The sequence below is a fragment of the Pan paniscus genome, chromosome 3 (assembly GCF_029289425.2).
Source record: "Pan paniscus chromosome 3, NHGRI_mPanPan1-v2.0_pri, whole genome shotgun sequence".
NCBI classification, from domain to species: Eukaryota; Metazoa; Chordata; class Mammalia; order Primates; family Hominidae; genus Pan; species Pan paniscus.
This window is the reverse complement of record NC_073252.2, coordinates 103,543,611-103,564,126: the sequence shown is the minus strand read 5'-3', so window position 1 is coordinate 103,564,126 and position 20,516 is coordinate 103,543,611. Positions and strand designations below refer to the sequence as shown.

Here is a 20,516-nt window from a genome sequence, read left to right as displayed (position 1 = left end):
TACTGATCCCAAGTGTACAGCCTAATAAACACTGCACACACATACTAAATTCAATCTCAGAGTCTGCTTCTCAGAGAATTCCAGTGGTGAAAATAGTTCCATCTCCAGCAGGAACTCTGCATTGTTTCAAACTTAACATGTCCCAGCTACGTTTATCATCTTAGTGTCAAAATTTCTCTCTCATTTTTATTAACATATATCTGAAAATAACACCACATATCTCTTGGTTATTTATTACGCATAATTTTTTTAACTCTTCCATCCTCATTTCACAACTTCCAGCGAGATATCAAATTTGGTCATTTCTTCCAAATTCAACATTCTTTTCTATTTCTATTGCCAGAACTACTGTCTGGGTCCTTGTCACTTGGTACCTGAGATACTGTCAATACCTGGACACCGTATCTCTTATTTTCTATTCTGGTCCTTCCTACATATTAGTTATAGTTTTCCTGAGCCACCAGTTTCAATTCTCTGTTGATGAATCTCTGGTGGTTTGGTATTTCATAAACTCTGGAAATGTTATTTCATGATTTTATGTGTATTTGTCTTTATTCTCCAACTTGTAAACTCCTGGGACTAAGACTTTTACTTGCTATATGATGACAACAGGAGATGTCAATAACGGAAATCCAACATGTTAGACTCCAAACGTCTAAATTTGAATATGTACATAATTAAACATTATGTAATAAACATTACCCTCAGAGTATTTTTAAAAACTTTTAAAAGCTAACCTGATACCTATTATTATTTCCTATCATTTATATTATGCATTTTTAATTTTGATTCTCAAATATTCCAGTAAACTGTAGAGAATGAAAGATGGAAATTTAAGTGATTAAAAATAAATGTAAACCTACTTAACAAAAGTCAGTGTTTTCTTTTCTGAATGCATGATAACTTGGTAACATTTTACAATGCAATTTACAAAATAACAAGTTAGTGTCAAGATTTCATTTTAAGTAAACATTTATATTCAGAAACGTTTAGTATCTTTGTTGATTTCTTCAAATCAGGATGCATATAACTTGTTGTCAGTTACTAATAAAATATGTTGCCAGAGTTAAGAAAAGCTATTAGCAAGAGGGACCTCAGAACTTTATGCTGGATTATCTCAATAGATAACTTTTTTTTTTTTTAAACAGGGTGTGGCTCTGTTGCGGAAGCTGGATTGCAATGGCATGATTTTGGCTTCACTGCAACCTCCGCCTCTTAGGCTCAAACCATCCTCCTATCTCAGCCTCCCAAGTGGCTGGAACTACAGGCGTGTGCCACCCCGCCTGGCCAATTTTTGTATTTTTTATGGAGATGGGTTTTACCATGTTGCCCAGACTGCTGGTCTCAAACTCCTGGGATCAAGTGATCCTCCCACCTTGGCCTCCCAAAGTGCTAGAATTACAAGCATGAGCCACCACGCCCAGCCTGGATACTTTAAGTATCCACAGATCATTAGAAATTAGCCTACAACCTTGCCTCCATAGGAATTTGTCTTATTTAAATATCTAATCTTCAAAAGTTAATAGAAAAATTAAGCTTTTTTTCCAACATAAACAAAAATTATACAACTCTGTGATATATGCACAGAAGAGATTTTCTCTCCTTTTTATGGGAGCATTTGCCTTATAGTTATGCCTATTCAAGTTGACACATTACAAAGCTACCACTGTTGACAAAAACATTTTAGGATCTATAATCTTAGTAGAGTGTCTCTAAGTAGCTAGTCACAATATCTCCTAGGAATCCTTTCTGGAACTTGGGTAGACCAGTATCTCAATTTTAATGATCACACGATAATTGGAGATGCTGAAAGAACCTGGGTGCCCAGTAGGAAAGTAGCCTAGATGATGATAGTCCCAAAGAAGATGGACTAGAAAAAAATAAAATGACACTTGTGGCAGACTACTGGTTGTTCTACAATATCCATTCTCCCGGATATTGGCTCAAACCATCCTCCTATCTCAGCCTCCCAAGTAGCTGGAACTACAGGCGTGTGCCACCCCACCTGGCCGATGTGCGGTGGCTCACGCCTGCAATCCCAGCACTTTGGAAGGCCAACGCAGGCGGATCACCGGAGGTCGGGAGTTCGAGACCAGTCTGACCAACATGGGGAAACCCTGTCTCTACTAAAAATACAAAAATTAGCTGGGCGTCGTGACGCATGCCTGTAATCCCAGTTTCTCAGGAGGCTAAGGCAGGAGAATAGCTTGAACCCAGGAGGCGGAGGTTGCAGTGAGCCGAGATTGTACCATTGCATTCCAGCCCAGGCAACAGTGTGAGACTCCGTCTCAAAAACAAAACAACAACAACAAATAATAAAATAAAAGAAAGAATAAATAATCTCTACTGGGTTAGGAAATGGCCTCATGGAGAAGATGGCATTTGAGTAAGCTACTTAGGGTTTTTTTGCTCTGTAAGTCGGTGTCAACGTCACGTTTTCACGTGGTGGCCTGATCATTTTGTCTTACAGTGATGTCTTTGCGTGCATGTGCGCTCATCTCCTATATTGGACAGGGTCTAGAGCAGTTCCTGGCACAGAGTAATCACTCAATATTACATCACTATAATAAAAAATCATGATAGTAAATCTTGACGGGATAAATGAAGGCATGAATAAATGTTTGAATTAACGAGTGGCAGTGAGCTCTTCAGGGGTGGTGGGTCTTGTCTCACTCGTCTTTGAGCTGCGGCCTCGCTGAGGGCATAGTGCGCACAACTGGCTGGTGGCCCAGATTCCACTGGCAGGGACCAGGATCGCAGCCCAAGCGCCGGGGCGGGAGGGATGACTCCGGACGGTAGGGGGCACCGGCGTGCGGCCCGGCTGAGCCCCCAGGTAGCTCCGCGCGCACAGCAGGACGGTCATTGACGCCATGAGCGCGCTGCTGCGGCTGCTGCGCACGGGTGCCCCAGCCGCTGCGTGCCTGCGGTTGGGGACCAGTGCAGGGACCGGGTCGCGCCGTGCTATGGCCCTGTACCACACTGAGGAGCGCGGCCAGCCCTGCTCGCAGAATTACCGCCTCTTCTTTAGTAAGTAGCTCCCGGAGGTTCGCCGAGCGGCGCACCGGAGAAACCTGGGTGGGGGATGGAATGGGGGACACTTGGGACGCCCCGCGCGGTCTCCCTTCTCTCTTTTTGGGGCCCTCAGCAGTAGCCGCGCGGTCCAGGCCACCTTCCTTCCCGCGGGAGCGCGCACCGAGTCACGAGAACTGCCAGCGAGGAGGCGGCGGATCAAGACCCCAAAGCGGAGCGCAGAGGCGCAGGGCTGCCGGCTGGGGGGTAGACAGCGCCCTGTGCCCTGCCAGCCGCCCTCCCCGAGGGGTAGTCAGAGTGCAGGCGGCCACCCCGCGGCGGCCTGCAGCCATTAGCCGGCCCGGCCGCCGTTCCTGGTTCACACAACTCAGTGAGGAAGGGAAGGCAGAGCCCGCCCACATGCCGGCCTTCCTAGAGGCGTAAGAAACCTCCTACTGCGGGAGCTCCCTGACGTCGGAGAGGCAGGCGGAACTTTGCGGATGCCTAATCCAGCGCGTCTTCTTTTTTTGAGGGACTCTGATGAAGGTTCTTTCCCAGAAGCTTGACTTGGTACGCACAAGTTTACACCCTGAGTGTGATCCACCATCCAAAGCCTCGTTGGTTCCGGAGCAGCCCCTTTTCCTCCCCAAGCTGAACAAGCCCAGAGGGCTAAGCGACTTCGGGGGGTCCCTGAGTTGCCCAGCTCAGAGAAAGGACCCAGGTCTTCGTGACTCATTGTTCCGTGTACCGCATTGTTTCACTGTGTACGTTAACCGTAACTGAAAATAGCGATCTCGGTCGCTTGCCTTCACGCCCCACTGACTGCAGAGCCTTGGAGTGGTAGTATCAAAGTGGGCCTTGCATTATCGCTCCCCTTTTCGGAGCACTGGCTCTGGAGGCTTTCAGTTCTAAGCAGGCCCTCGAGTTCTTCACGTCTTAACTCTGTGACCCCGGACGAGTTGCTAAGCCTTGTTTTTTCTCATCCGTAAAATAGGGCTGCAAGTATTACATGACATTATATATGTAAAGTGATTAGTCACAGGGCCTAAAATATAAATTACTATTGTTAATACCTATAATCATTATAGATATTTGTAATTTATGAGAGATTTGCAGTTATGCTACATGAGTTTAGGGTCGAGGATTATTTTGTGGGAAAGAAGAGTTTGCCTAAAGTCGTGTGATTATAATGCAACTAGTACTAGAATTTCTATTTTCTTCAAAATTGGTTGCAGTTTTCACCCTATGCCACATATTTTCTTCTATCTTTGGTTAAGACTGATCAGGTGAACAGGAAGTCTCAAATTTCTGAATGGATTATGTTCTAAAAGGTTACCATGTGATGATTAATGGGAATAGTCAGAAAAAATTATGAAGTGGCAGTTCGCTTTTTAAGCAGATTTTAAAAAGGCCTGTCTACTGCAAGTATTCTAGATTTGCAATAAGTACGGTAATTAATAGATACCCAAATAATAAATATTTATGAAGTGTGCTAGACACTGTTAGGCATAGTACAGAGATTCACAATATTACTATAATTATGGAAAAAGTAAATACACTGGTTGAGCAAAAACAGGCTTGAGAAGCCTGGAGCGCACAGAGTAGTTGACCCAGTACCGGATTTGGAATGGGGAGTCCTAGGCCATAATCTTGGCTCTGCCGTTAACTCGCTGTGTGCTGTTGGGTGGGTGGTTACTTCAGTTCTTTCTCACAGAGCCAGTTTCTTCAGCTGTAAAATGAAGCTTTTGACCTTGAAGTGATGATCCTCAAGGTCCTTCTCAGCACTGGTATTCCCTGAAGGCATTGGATGAATAACGGAGATTCTAACAGTCTCTGTTAAGACAGGATGTCGAATGGGGGCATTTTTGGGAGTATGTTGGCCTCTTATTGTTGGTTTGTTTCTTTAGCTGCAAATGTACTTAGGACTCATGATTTTTCTGTAACTAGAGTGCCACAAATAAAATACGTTTTTCATTCAGTTGGATAAACAGGGCAGGAAAGAAGAAAACCCGATTTTACTAAGGTAAATGGGCAAAAACTGGAAGAAAGGGGAGTGTGGTTTTGGAGAGGGTCCCGATGGTAAGATCCTGATTGGAAGGTGTGTTGGTTAAACAATTTCTGAACTAACCGCCAGATGGCATCACTGGCCAGGACTGTTTACTACCTGCTAGAAGGGGTAGGGCAAAGTGAAACGAAGCCACTCTAGGGCGAATGGGGTAAGGGGAAAGCAACGAATAAATTGCCCTTTATAAAGATGATAACAGACTGGATATTTTTTACTCAGTGTGTCTGTATGCAGTACTAGGGTGGACTAATGTCTCACTTCAAAGAAAAATATGAGTGTAGTACTACTTGGCCTAAAATTGTTACTCAGTGTTACTAAAGTGTAATCATTTTCCACATCTCCAAATATATTCCAAGTCTCTGAAATACTAGTGCATTGGGAGGTAGAACATTTTCGAGCTTCATGTCTGTAAATGGTTTCTCTTTACTGTCATTCAGTAAAATCAGAATAAACGATTGATGTAATACTTAAAAAAAAATTGGTGTTAAACTTCGTAGAAAGAGTGAGACAGGATGATTAGGGGAAAGGGTATCCTGATGGGAATCATCAGGCCTCCTTGGTGCCAGCCCTGACCCTGTTAGTATCTTGCTGTCACTTCACCTCCCTGCATCTCATTTTTTAAAACCATGGAATGAGGAGATTGGACCAGATGATCATTTTCCAGACTGCTTAGTTGAACACAAGCATCCCATGGTATATTATTAGATTTTCTTTAAAACAGAGGGTTTCATGGTTTAATAAATTAGAACACTTCCCATTTTATTGCTTTTTTGAAGAATAATTTGCCTATTTACGTTCTGGAAAATTCGGATGTAACTTCTCCAAAAACTGAACCACAGAGTACTTATTTCTCAGAACATTTGTTAACATCTTAGTGACATCAGGGTTATGATTTCTGCAACTTCCAGAAGCAACTGTGCTGTAACAGTTCTAAACTAATAGTCAAACCACTTAAGTTGTAGTCCTGACTTTACCGTCTTGGACAAGTCACTCGACTGAATTAACCAGAGGCATCCCTTACCTTCAGATGACATCCGGTAGCTCAGTTTCTCCGTAAATAAAATGGGGATAGCACTAGTAATTTTATAGAATTGCTGTGGCAGTTAAATGAGACTACGTGTGTAATTATCAGTGTCTCACACGTGATAGGTATTTAATAAATGTTATTTATTTTTCCCTTTTGACTTTAAGACATTAGACTAAAATCCTTATTATTACATTCTGTGAAGGGAGAAAATAAGGTGATGTGATTGATTATTTTGAAGTGTTCCTGTTAATTTATAGGTTTCAGAAGGTTTTTTGTTGTTGTTGTTTATTCATTTTATTTTTATTTTTTTGGTTTGTTTGTTTGTTTAGAGATGGGGTCTCATGCTTTTGCCCAAGCTGGAGCACAGTGTGCAATCACAACTCACAGCAGCCTTGACTTCCCCAGCTCAAGTGATGCTCTCACCTCTGTCTCCTGGGTAGCTGGGACTACAGGCATGCACCACTGTGCCCGGCTTCCTAGGTCTTAAAGTTTTAATGGGTACTTGCAGTCTTTTAAATTAACTGTGAAATCATAATGAAGTTAGACTCACTTATATTGAGCCAAAGACCTAATGCTGCATGCCAGTATTCCTTTGATATCTTGCGTGTTTTTGTTTGTTTTGTTTCGTTAATAACTTGAAATTTTATTTTAGATTTCATACTTTTCTCAAAGGATAGGGAAAAGCTATGCTTTCCATAATTAGGAATTTTGTTATTATGGGATAGGCAACTGGTTTACTTAGAGAAATAGTGCTGTGGATAATTCAAGTTGCTTTTATTTAGTCTGGGAATGAACCAAGCAGTTCTTTAAAATTAATTTGCTTTGTCACTTATAGTAAGCATGTGCTTGTGTTGAAATTACTGTAGGTTTTCTTTACGTCATTTGGGTAGTAGGAGGAATCTGCCATTGAAAGTGCTGTATCTTTGGACTTAAAAGAGAACTTCCCGTGAATAATCCACAAAATATGTTTGAGTCTTAAATATGAGTTTCTGTAACTTTTTAAAGTTGGCCTGTATCATAGAACTTCAACTGATATAATGGAACACAATGGGTTTTGTGTGAATATAGAAAAAGTGTTTTATTTGATTTTTCAGTCCTTAAAACCTTAAACGTTTTCTATATCAGTGCTGTGAAATAGGAATTGTGTGATCTATATGGAACAGAGGAAGCATTTTTATTGAAGTTTTTAGGCTCCTTTACATTTCTTAATCTTTTTATCAGAAAATAAAACAAAGTTAGCTTTAGTCATTGCTGAAGCTTCCAGTAAGAATCTCTGTAAGTGGTTTTGTAGTAGTGTGTAATCATATGTTGGTGTATGGCATACATTTAGCTGTCTGGTATAGATACATAAAATTAGGTATGGTTTTCACATTCCATTCAATTTTCTCACTTGCTCTGGTGTAAGTAATAAACTTTCATCCTGATACAACTTGCTCTTGTGAGAGAAAGAATCACATAGATAACTTAGAAAATGCTAGAATAAAATCTGATTTCAGACCAGTTGAAGGGAGAATTTTGACCACTGTTTGGCAATATCGTGTAGATTGATGGGCCTGATAGAGGTTAGCAATTAATGCCTAAGGACACAATCTGATTTTTGACGACAGTGAAATACCATGGCAAAAATGACACAGTGACTACAATCATTTATCTCTTTTCCCCTATAATAAATATCCTATTAAAGTGATAGTAAGTGAGGATAAGAAAGGGTAACCCTAAAACAACAGATAAGGAGCCACCAAAGGTTGAGATTTTGAAATATGTATAAAAGATTAAAAAACCAATGGAGATATGGTTATTAATGAAGCAGTGTGGAAGAAGTCCCAGCTTAAGTATATGTGTTCAGGGGCTGTAGTTTAGGGAAAAGCCGAGCTGCTGCAGAACCTCAGAGAGGTTGTGGGTGTGTTGATATAAGATAGGATAGAGAGTTAGATGGATGTAGAACTTAACACAGGGGGATTAGTTTAAGTTGTACTACAAATAGTACACAAATGTTTCCCATGCAGGTCTAATGCATGAGGGTTGTGTTAGTTCCAACTGTAAAAGTGAATGAAGAGCTGAGAGGGAAGTAGGACCCCTGATGGTGTTGGTGCCCCAGCAGTACTCTGCATGCTGGTATTTGGGGACCCCAGCATAACAGCCAGCCTCCTACCCCTTCATCTCTGTGGGAACACAGAGTTCCCAGTGATTTTTTTCTAGTCTTTTTAATATAAACCAAATAGTCAAGGATCACCTAACTTAGGCTTTCATCACTACTGTTCTACCAAACTGCTTTTTGTCAGGGCTACCTGTCACCTCCATGCTGCGACCTTAATGGTCAGTTTGAAGTCCTCATATGACCGATCAGCAGTACTTTTTACAGTTGATCACTTTCTCTTTGAAACACTTTTTTTGTCTTTCCCAGAGGAAACTGCTTTCCTCTGGGATGCACTTTGTCTTAGTTTTGATGCTTCTCCTTCACATTCTCCCTTGCTGAACCTTTGTCATATTTCTGAACTCTAGCCTTTGAAATGCCCAGGGCTCAATCCTGAGCCCACTTCTCTATCTATACTGCCTCTCTAGGGCAGGTGTTGGCAAAGTTTTCTGTAAAGGGCCGGATAAGGAATACTTTAGGTTTTGCAAACCATTCAGTCTCTGTCACAACTACTCAGCTCTGCCATTGTAACATACAGCCATGGACAGTAAAAGTATGGCTGTGGTTATGTTCCAATAAAACTATATTTACAAAAATGAAACCAGGCCACGTGACAGATTTGGCCCATAAGCCAGAGTTTGCTGACCATTGCTGTTGCTCTGGGTGATCCCATCAGGTCCCATAGTGTTAGATGCTGTTTATGATTCCCCAGTTTATAACATTAGCCGCATCTCTTCTTGAACTCAGAATTTACACATCCAGCTTTCTACTCTGTATTTCTACCTAAATGTTTAAGATACAACTCAAGATTAACAGTACAAAACAGAACTCCTGACTCCCCACCCCCACCGAACTTGTTTCTCTCTTTAGTTGCTAACCCATAACCTGGGCATTATTCTTGTCACCTTTTACTCTTATCCCACAGCTAACTCATTAGCATATTTTTTTGAAATGTACCAAAAGACAATTCCTTCTCTCCACTTCCACCCTTCTCACTTTCTCTGTTTCACCATCATCTTTCCCTTGATCAGTTGTAACCTCCTGATTCTTCACCCTGTTTCCACCCTTAGCCCCGTATAGTCTACTTTCCATACAGCAATCACCTTCATCCTTTTAAAATGTAAGTCAGATAATGTCCAAGCTCTGCTGAAAATGCCAGTGGCTTTCCATTTCACTCAAAAAATTTTTTGAAATATGTACCATAGCATGTAAGGTCCTACTGGATCTAATACTGGGCTCCTCTCTGAATTCATTGCTTGCCACTTTTCCTTTCGATCAGTGTCCTCCTGCCATCCTGGCCTCCTTGCTGTTTCTCAGACATGCCATGTATGTTCTTTCCTCTGCACACCTGTGCTTTTTATGCCTTCAGTGCTCCTCCCTAGAGGTCTACTTGATCTCTTCCCTCACTTCATTCAGATCTGTGCTGAACTGTTACCCACCAGAGAGATCTTCCCTGACCATTCAATATCAAATATTACTCCTTCTGTTACAGTAGGTAGCTAGTCAGGCATGAGCAGGGCAGAAGAGGGCTCCCCTCCCTCAACACACACCAGGAATGACAGGCAAACATCAGGTGATGGTCAGGCAGTTGTTAACTGTTTCTCTAAAATATTAATTGGTTGCAGCCTGCACCAGGGAAAGGCAGTCTCCAAATAAACAGAAGCACCTGAAGTTGGTGATCAGCAGCTTCCCATGAGATCTCAGGAACTGGGTGAGTGGGCTCAAGCATTTGCACTAAGAGGCAAAATGGCAGAGTTTGGTATGTGACCTCCTAGGGACATTCGACTGGTAAGGGAAGAACACCTCAAGTGAACACGCGTACAACTCCAGTAAACACGTTGCACATGGTCCCTTTCCCAAGTGCTAGGAGGCTACTGTGTGTGCAGACAGCCTGCCCCAAGGGAAGAATCAGGGGAGATGGGACACAAGATCCTGGAAGTATGCCAACATATAAAACCCCAAGTTGAAAGGTCAAACCGTTCATTTGTCTTTTCAAGTTGCCCACTTTGCCCTCTTCCAAGTGAACCTTCCTTCCCTTTTTTCCTGCTCTAAAGCCTTTTATTATAATAAACTGATTCCATCTCTAAAATTGCCTCAGCCTCTCCTTCTGCCTTCTGCCCCTCAGTTGAATTCTTTCTTCTGAGGAGGCAAGAATTGAGATTGTTGCAGAGCCATAGGGATTTGCCATTGGTAACGCTTCCATTATTCATTCTTCACTTTCCCTAATTTGTTTTCCTTTATCTTTATAGTGCTTATGATATGTGATAGAATAAACACATAATCATTGCTTCTGCACCCCAACTAGAATGTGATTTCCATAGGAACAGGGAATTGGAATTTGTATCTAGTATCTAGAACCATGCTTAGTACAGTGCATATGTTCAAGAAATATTTACTGAATGAATTTAAGGAAAACTTAAAAATTAAATGGGAAAAACAAGAAACTTGAATTTTAGAAGGTCGAGTGGGTGTTCTCTATTACATCTGCTATAAAAAAAAGGAAGAGTGGGCTGTGAAGAAATGGCAATCAAGACCAAGACCTCTTTAGCAAATAACTTGTTAAAACAAGTAAGTCAGTAGAAGGTGTAGTGGGTTGAATGGTGTTCTGTTTTAAGACACGAAGTTTGTGGTAGTTTGTTACAGCAGTCCTAAGAAAAAGAATATAGATGAATTAGAAGATAAGGTAAATCTATCAGAAAGTAGAACAAAATGTCAGAGATAGAAAAAGGAGGCAAGAAGAAGTGACGTAGAGATTGAATCCAGAAAGTCCAACATTTGACTCATATGGGTTTCAGAAGGAAAGAACAGACAAAATGGAGAAGAAATTGTAAAAGGGATAATAGAAAAAAATCTAAGAATTGAAGGACCCAAGTTTTCTGACCCCCCCAGTCACATTATTATACAGCTATTGAGAGGATCCCACATGTCTTGCTGGGGGTTGGTCAGCTAACAGGCCTGCAACACTGAATGCTCGAAGACTGGAGTAATACCTTTGAAATTCTGAGAGAAAAGAGTTTTCCTCCTAGAATTTTCTACCCAGCCAGCTGTCAATCTGGAGTGAGAACTGAGTAAAGACATTTTAGACATTTAACAACTTGAGAAATTGGCCTTACATGCAATCCTTCTTACAGAACACTTATTAGGGATATGCTTCTGCAAGACAAGTAAACCAAAAAACGTGAATGCATGGGATCCAGAAAATGATAGATCTACACTGGAGAGCAAAGAAGCAGTCTTAGGATGCCCGGAAAGCATCCAGTTCATATTGCAGCCTGAGGATAGAGGGTTCCTGAAGGAGCTGTTTGGGTAAAGAGAGGATTCCATAATTTTGATGATATCCCTGAGGCATTGGAATAATTTATAGATGTGATTATGACAATGTAAGAAAGATAATTAGAAGTACGAAGAAAAATAGAAGCTGAACCAAAAAAGGAAATTTAATTATAGCAGCATCCTCACCAAAAATAAACACATAGACAACGCTTCTCACACACCTGAGTGTAAGAATTATTTGGGATGTTTGCTAAAAATACAGATATTCATTTCTCCCTCCTTGAGATTTTGATTCACTAGATGTGGGATGGTGGTTCAGGGATCTGCATTTTAATGAGCATTCCAGGTTTTTCTTATCTAAGAGAAATTTTTGATATATACAATAGGAAATGCATAGAAAATTCAGTATGATTACAGAACATTCTATCAGCCTTGATATGAAAAAATAAATATGCAGAAGACAAAAATTAGAAGAATGAGGAAAGGGAGGTAAAAGTCAGGTTATTGATGTTAAGAAATACTGTATATTTGTATTAGTTTGTTTTCACGCAGCTGATAAAGACATACCTGAGACTGGGTGATTTACAAAAGAAAGAGGTTTATTGGACTTACAGTTCCACATGGCTGGGGAGGCCTCACAATCATGGCAGAAGGTGAAGGGCATGTATCATATGGTGGCAGACAAGAGAGCTAGTACAGGGAAACTCCCCCTTATATAATCATCAGATCTCATGAGATTTACTCACTGTCACAAGAACAAGACTTGCCCCCATGATTCAATTATCTCCCACCAGGATTCCTCCCACAACATGTGGGAATTCAAGATGAGATTTGGGTGGGGACACAGCCAAACCATATCATTCTGCCCCTGGCCCCTCTCAAATCTCATGTCCTCACATTTCAAAACCAACATGCCTTCCCAACAGTCCCCCAAAGTCTTAACTCATTTCAACATTAACTCAGAAGTCCACAGTCCACAGTCTCATCTGAGACAAGGCAAGTCCCTTCTACCTATGAGCCTGTAAAATCAAAAGCAAGTTAGTTACTTCCTAGATACAATGGGGGCACAGGTATTGGGTAAATAAAACATTCCAAATGGGAGAAATTGGCCAAAACAAAGGGGCTACAGGCCCCATACAAGTCCAGAATCCAGCAGAGCAGTCAAATATTAAAGCTCCAAATGATCTCCTTTGATTCCATGTGTCTCACACCCAGGTCACGCCGATGCAAGAGGTGGATTCCTGTGGTCTTGGGCAGCTCCGCCCCTGTGGCTTTGCAGGGTATAGTCCCCCTCCTTGCTGCTTTCATGGGCTGGATTGAATGTCTGCGGCTTTTCTGGGTGCATGGTGGAAGCTATTGGTGGATCTACCATTTTGGGGTCTGGAGGACAGTGGCCCTCTTCTCACAGCTCCACTAGGCAGTGCCCCAATAAGGACTCTGTATGGGGGCCCGACCTCATATTTCCCTTCCACAGTGCTCTAGCAGAGGTTCTCCATGAGGGCCCTGCCACTGCAGCAAACTTTTGCCTGGGCATCCAGGTGTTTTCATGCACCTTCTGAAATTAGGCAGAGGTCCCAAACCTCAATTCTTGACTTCCGTGCACCCGCAGGCTCAACATCACTTGGAAGCTGCCAAGGCTTGGGGCTTCCACCCGCTGAAGCAAAAACCCAAGCTGTACCTTGGCCCCTTTTAGCCATGGCTGGACCACCTGGGACGCAAGGCACCAACTCCCTAGGCTGCACACAGCAGAGGGACCCTGAGCCCAGCGAAACCACCTTTTCCTACTAGGCCTCAGGGCCTGTGATGGGAAGGGCTGCCGTGAAGGCCTCTGACATGCGCTAGAGACATTTTCATCACTGTCTTGGGGATGAACATTTGGCTTCTTGTTACTTATGCAAATTTCTGCAGCTGGCTTGAATTTCTTCTCAAAAAATGGGATTTTCTTTTCTCTCACATTGTCAGGCCACAAATTTTCCAAACTTTTATGCTCTGAATGCTTTTAACAGCACCCAAGTCACCTATTGAATGCTTTGCTTCTTAGAAATTTCTTCCTCCACTAGATACCCTAAATCATCTCTCTCAAGTTCAAAGTTCCACAGATCTCTAGGGCAGGGGCATAATGCCGCCAGTCTCTTCGCTAAAACTGTCAAGAATCACCTTTGCTCCAGTTCCCAACGGTTTCCTCATCTCCATCTGAGACCACATCAGCCTGGATTTCATTGTCCATATCATTATCAACATTTGGGTCAAAGCCACTTAACAAGTCGCTCGGGAGTTCCAGACTTTCCCACGTTTTCCTGTCTTCTTCAGAGCCCTCCAAACTGTTCCAAACTCTGCCTGTTATCCAGTTCCAAAGTTGCTTCCACGTTTTCAGTTATCTTTTCAGCAGCACCGCACTCTACTGGTACCAATTTACTGTATTAGTTTATTTTCATGCTGCTGATAAAGGCATACCCAAGACTGTGGAATTTACAAATGAAACAGGTTTATTGGATTTACAGTTTTACATGGGTAGGGAGGCCTCACTATCATGGCAGAAGGTGAAAGGCACGTCTCATATGGTGGCAGACAAGAGAAGAGAGCTTGTGCAGGAACACTACCCCTTCTGTAATCATCAGATCTCGTGAGACTTACTATCATGAGAACAGCACAGGAAAGACTTACCCCTATGATTCAGTTACCTCCCACTGAGTCCCACCCACAACACGTGGGAATTCAAGATGAGATTTGGGTGGGGACACAGCCAAACCATATCAATATATTTGGTGGAATAAAAAGGTGTATTAACATTAGCCAATTAAGAACTTATGTAGAATAGATTGAACTAAACTGTCTCTCAGAATTGGAATCAGTAGGTAATTTCTACAGTTGATAAACAAAAACTACTAAATATGCTATTTAGAAAGATGAAGGTAACCACTAGGCCTAATACAAAGAGTTGAAAATGGGTTGCTCTCAGGAGTGGAACTAGACTGGGGAGAGGTAGAAACTATTATTTTTTCAGTCATGGACCTGCATTGCTTTGGCTTAACAACAGCAAAATAGATGTTTTAAAAAGCAAATTGGCAATAGCTTGTTTTCAACTGTTAAGAAACAAGCAGCCTGAGCTTCAGATAAGAAAGTTCTAACCTAAGATTTATCACTGATGTATTCTGTGGTTCTGAGGAAGGGCTGTCTGATGTGTGCTTCAGTTCTACCACTTTTTTTTTTTTTTAACCTAGTGCTAGATAAGTTCTACTGTCTTTAAAAATAACGGCATGTGTTGCCACAGCGCTTGTTCCATGTACCATATCCCTCTGTCTGTAGCGCATATGTACCATATAGATTATCTCATTCATTTTGTAGAGGATCAGGATAGATACTACATATCTTTAAATCCACCTTTAGAGAATTTTAATACCCTTTAAATGGAACATAATAGCATATCAACATGATTGGCCCTGGAAAACTTTTAATGAGTTCTTATCCTTTTGCACTTTAGGGAAATGTTTAGTTTTCTAACAGTGCTGAGAGGATGCCTTTATGTTTAAACTTACTAGGTGATGATGATGATGACAGTGATGTAACGTGTCTTGTCTTAGCTATGGGCGTGGATCACTGTCTAGCACTTGTCTATTCCAAAATCTAGTACAATTCCTTTTCATGTGAAACACTCTGTAAATACATATTGCTTAATGCAAGAAACTATTGAGAAAATTAAGCTTCAGAGAAATTGAGTGACTGTTGAGAAATAAACTAAAATTCTGAGCCCCTCAGTTGACTGAATGGGTCTCCTTTTGGCCAAGGGAACCCTAGAGAAACCTTGAAAACTGAGTTCTTGGCCACGACTGGAATGGGGAGGTCAACTATGCCTGCTTATACCCTTTCCCTCACTAACTGCCATTAAGTTTTCTTCCCTAAGGGCTAAATAGAAACCAGCCCTCTCAAAAGACTCCACAGATGCTGATACCAACCGAAAGTCTGACTGCTGCCCCTCCCTTTTGTGGTTTCCACAAAACAACTGACCAGCATTCCCTCCTGATAAGACTGGTTCTGGCGAATCTATGGAGAATGTGCAGTGAGGGTTTTCATGTTTTCCACTTCACCTTTCGACATCAGAGAGCTGAAAACTCCACCCTCAGATCATGCTAACACCACCGTTTTTTGAACATGGGTCCCGTGGAGAAGCATGAAGCTCAACTGAGCATGCCTGCAGGTTGCAGCCCTTTATGAGAAATGAAGCTCTGCTTTCCAAATTTATGAACCTCATCATTCTTCAGTTGCCATTTTTATGAAGCTGAGTAACTAGAAGTCAGGTTTTTGGCCTTTCTAGTCATTGCTCCTGTGCAAATTTATAGATATATTGCCCATTAAAGCATTATTATCTGAGATCTAAGGCCATATTTGTTTTCTAGAAATAGTTATATTTTTACTCTTTTTCTTCACTATTACATTTTTATTTATTAATACTATTTCATGAAATAGCTTCTAGTAGGTATGGTTATGTAAGTCAGTAAATACAGACCATTCACTCGTTTGTAATCTTTTTACCTTCCAAATGACAATTAGAAAACTATATATATATATATATATATGATCTTATATCTTAATAAGTATTGGGTTTGTCCACAGTTAACAAGAGCATTGGATCTTTGGGGAAATTTAACACCAAATCAGTGTCCTAGATTTATTTACTCTTAATTACAAAGGCAGCCTGGCTTTTCTGTCAAGTTTCTTTTACCCCCATGATAACAAACTTCCCTTGTTTGTGTAACTTCCTGGATTCTTAGAGCTGAAATTATTGTTCATTTCTATCACAATGATAGGTCCCAAATGAACGTTGAAGTAATCTGTTAAAGGATTGTATTTTTTTTCTTTTCAGAATTCTACCTTTTTTACTTTAGTGACTTGAAGAGAGGACAATCACAGATTGATGATTGTTCTTGGAATAAGAGCTTCCATTTATACATTACAGTTGTCCCTCTGTATTTGCAGGGGATTGGTTCCAGAACCCCTTGGATACCAAAATTTGCAGATGTTCCAGTCCCTGATGTAAAATGGCGTAGTATTTACATATGACCTATGCACTCCTCCTATTTTTTTTTCCCTTATGGGTGGGGGAGGGTGGAAAGAAACCAAGAGAAAGGAACCCTCTTGTCTACTTTTAATCCTCTTTGAATTACTTACAATATCTGATGCCTTGTAATGCTATGTAAATAGTTGTTATACTGTATTGTTTTATTTGTATTATGTTTATTGTTGCATTTTTATTTTTTAAAGATTTGCAGAATATTTTCGATCTGTGATTGTTTGAATCTGCAGATGCAGAGGGCTTACTGTGTATGTCTTCTTAACCTCCTCCTAGTTGTCTTTCAGCTCCATATTTACTTATTTTTAAAATTACCTACAGTAAAATTTACTTTTTTTGTGGACACTTCTGAGTTTTGACAGAACATAGATTTGTGTAAACAGCATCACAAAGTACAGCACAGGTCTGTCCCTCCCCCAAAAATTTTTTGTGGCCCCCTTTAGGGTCAACCCTACTCTCTTACCATCAGCCCCTGGCAACCAACCAATGATCTGCACTTTATCCTATATTTTGCCTTTTCCAGTATGTTATGTAAATGGAACTGAGTTGAGCTTCTTTCACTTGATACAGTGTATTTAGATGCATCCATTTTATTGTGTGTATCAATAGTGCATTCCTTTTTATTGTGGAATAATTAATAAACATTGATTAAAAGACCACTATATGAGTGTAACATAGTTTTTCTCCATTTACCAGTTGTACATTTGCGTTGTTTACAGTTTTTGGTGATTCCGAATAAAGCTGCTGTAAACATATAGAGATTTTTGGGTGAACATGTTTTTATTTCTCAGTTAAATACTTAGTGGGATTTCTGGGTCACATGCTAATTGTATGTTTAACTTTACAAGAAACAGCCAAACTGTTTTCCAGAGCAAGTGCACCATTTTCATTTCCCATCACCATATTTTATTTTAATCGAAAACATGTAAATGTGGCCCACTTTAGTATCTATTACTTTTAGAAAGGTAAATAATCATGTAAAAAGTTGGTAATTTTGTTTTTTGTGTTCTTGTGTTACTCATAGATAGCTTTGAAAATCGGGCAGAGAATTTGAAATCTGATGTAATATATGAAAGAGAAGTTTTTTTTAAGTGCATCCCTTTACTGATGAAAAGAGCTTTATAGACCATAGCCAAAGTTTTATGTACTTGCCATTTGTGTGCTCTTTCTCATTTTTATCCCTACATTGTGCACACATCCTTCAGGAATTACCTTGTTGCTAGGGTGGGGAAATAAAAATTATGTTAACAGTTTAAAGGGAAAAATAAAATAGTAATAGAGACATTTATCTAACAGATATTTGCTCAGCAAGTATATATTGGATGCCTATTAAGTGCTAGGTACTTTCCCAGATGCTAGAGATCCAGTAGAAAGCATAACAGAACAAACAAAAATGAACAACTACAAAAACTCCAGAACTTAATTCTAGTGATAAGTGCTAAGGTAAAGCACAAAGCATGGTAGGGGGAAATAAAATATTGGTGGGAATTAACAATTTCATTGTTAAGTTACATGCCTTTTTTTTTTTTTTTTTGAGGTGGAGTCTTGCTGTGTCACCAGGCTGGAGTGCAGTGGTGCGATTTCGGCTCACCGCAACCTCCGCCTCCTGGGTTGAAGCGATTCTCCTGCCTCAGCTTCCTGAGTAGCTGAGATTACAGGCATGCACCACCACGCCCAGCTAATTTTTGTATTTTTAGTACAGACGGGGTTTTGCCATGTTGGTCAGGTTGGTCTCAAACTCCTGACCTCAGGTGATCCTCCCGCCTCAGCCTCCCAAAATGCTGGAATTAGCGTGAGCCACCGTGCCCGGCCATGCCTCTGTTTTTGTTGGGCAGAATCCAGGGCTTATTTGTTGTTGTTGTTTAATAAACTTCATTTTGGAATAATTTTAGATTGGGTTAAGCTGCAAAGTTAGTACAGGGTTCCAGCATACCCCGCACCCCAGTTTTTCCCTAATTTTATCATCTTAACATCATTTACCATTGCCATTGTACATTTTTCAAAACTAAGAAACTAACATTGGCACATGCCCTTAACTAAACTCCAGATTTTATTTGGATTTCACTAGTTTTTCCACTAATGTCATTTTTCTGTTCCAGGATCTAGTTCAGCATACCAGACTGCATTTAGTCATCATATTTCCTTACTGTCTAACAATCTGTTACGGTTTCTCAATCTTGGATTTGTTTCTTCTCTCTCATTTATTTTATCATTTGTTTGTATTAGTGTGGATTCATGTATATTTGTTTTATATTTTGTTGCTCAAATTGTTCCAGCTTTGGCCTTTGGGAACTCTTTCAGATTGGTTCACATTTCCCTTTACCATACCTCCAGTCTTCTGATTTTTGAGCACTTGGTTGCCTTCTGACCCTGCAAGATGCTCCAGGCTCATCTTGGGTATTCTTTGCTCCAGCATTAGAATCAAGCCTTTCTCCAAGGAGGCCTAGTTCCTTTTATTGGAGAATGGCATTTCGAAACCAAAATCTGGGCCAGGTGCAGTGGCTCACAGCTGTAATCCCTATACTTCAGGAGGCCCAAAGTAGGTGGATTGCTTGAGCTCAGGAGTTCGAGACAAGCCTGGGCAACATAGCAAGACCCTGTCTGTACAAAAAACTTTAAACTTAGCTGGGTGTGGTGGTGCATGCCTGTAGTCCCAGCTACTCTGGAGGCTTGAGGTGAGAGGCTGGCTTGAGACCAGGAGATTGAGGCTGCAGTGAGCCATGATCATGCCACTGCATTCCAGACCCTGTCTCAAAAAAGAAGAAGAAAGAAACCAAGATGTGGTTGCTGGTGTGCTCATTGCTATTGGGATTTAGCCAGTCTTTGTTTTATTTTGTTAAATATTCTTGAAATCTAAATTTGAAAATTATGCCAAACAGGTAGCAGGTCAGAAGTAAAACAGCCTGATTTAGGAAATTACAAAGTGAAAATTTTGTAGGGCTCTATTAAGCTTAGCTTTTGGAAACAGATGTATTCCAGTAAAAGTGTATTGTATTTATTTACAAGGCATTGTGTTTATTTAAATATTGAAAGTATTTAAAATACACATTTTGGTATACAGCTTTTAAGGGAAGATAGTTTCTGTTATTGAAGTTTGTTTTTGTTCTAAGCTTACCTTAGTATTAGCATCCTTACCACATTGAATGGAAACAATATTTCTTTTCTTTTAATTGAATAGGAACTTTGGACTTTTCTTCCCATGGATAGTAGGTAGAAATTGGGAATACTATTGTTAGGTTTCCCCAAGGGAAATTGACATCAGTTTTAATAGAATTCACTTAGTAATGAGTTTCTTTTTCAAAAGTGATGGGTTTTTTTTTAAATATATATTTTGGGTTTTAGTCTATTGTAGATATTTTCTGCTTTGGATATTTTAAGCCACAGGGATAAGTAAATTATTTCAGCAACCCAAATATGGTTTAGCCGGTATATATTTCTTTTCAGTCCTTAGATTGTGGCAAGTTTTAAAAGTTGAATTAACTTTAAGTTGGGAGTTAAAGTTAGCTTTGAAAAAAATGGGTAAGTTTAAAAGTGGATAAGGATATTTATTATTGCTGTATAGAACAATGTGTCTATTGCTTTAATTCTGTTTTGTTTTGTTTGTTTGTGTCTTTGCAGAGAATGTAACTGGTCACTACATTTCCCCCTTTCATGATATTCCTCTGAAGGTGAACTCTAAAGAGGTATTGTTTTGACTTGTTTTGGGAATGAAAACGTGTACTGCCAGTATCACCATTAGATGCTTTTTGGAAGCACCTTGAAAGGAAAAAGTGTTGTTGGAAGTCAGGAGGACAAACAGGAGTTACTATAACAGGGTCATAAGCCTCCTATATGAATTAAAAGTTGTATGAGAATAGGATTCTTCCATGAGGAATTGGGAGAAAGGGGTGTTACTGGTCCATAAAACTTAGAATTCGGTAGGAAATAAAGATTTAAGGGT

At 40.4% G+C, this 20,516-nt stretch overlaps 1 protein-coding gene across 4 annotated transcripts in view; it reads left to right on the top strand.

The window, feature by feature from the left end:
- The first annotated feature begins 2,776 nt into the window (after nucleotides 1-2,776).
- The window catches only part of PPA2 (inorganic pyrophosphatase 2), a 104,029-nt gene continuing 86,289 nt past the window's right edge, over nucleotides 2,777-20,516 (top strand). The window contains exons 1-2 of one of the 4 annotated variants that reach the window (XM_008955351.6): nucleotides 2,777-3,027; nucleotides 20,195-20,259. In XM_008955351.6, coding sequence (XP_008953599.1) covers nucleotides 2,871-3,027; nucleotides 20,195-20,259 — 222 coding nt within the window. In that variant the 5' untranslated portion in view covers nucleotides 2,777-2,870. The remainder of the gene's footprint in view (nucleotides 3,028-20,194; nucleotides 20,260-20,516) is intronic. The other 3 variants (XM_003829969.6, XM_003829970.6, XM_034958968.3) reach the window with 3 other exon arrangements.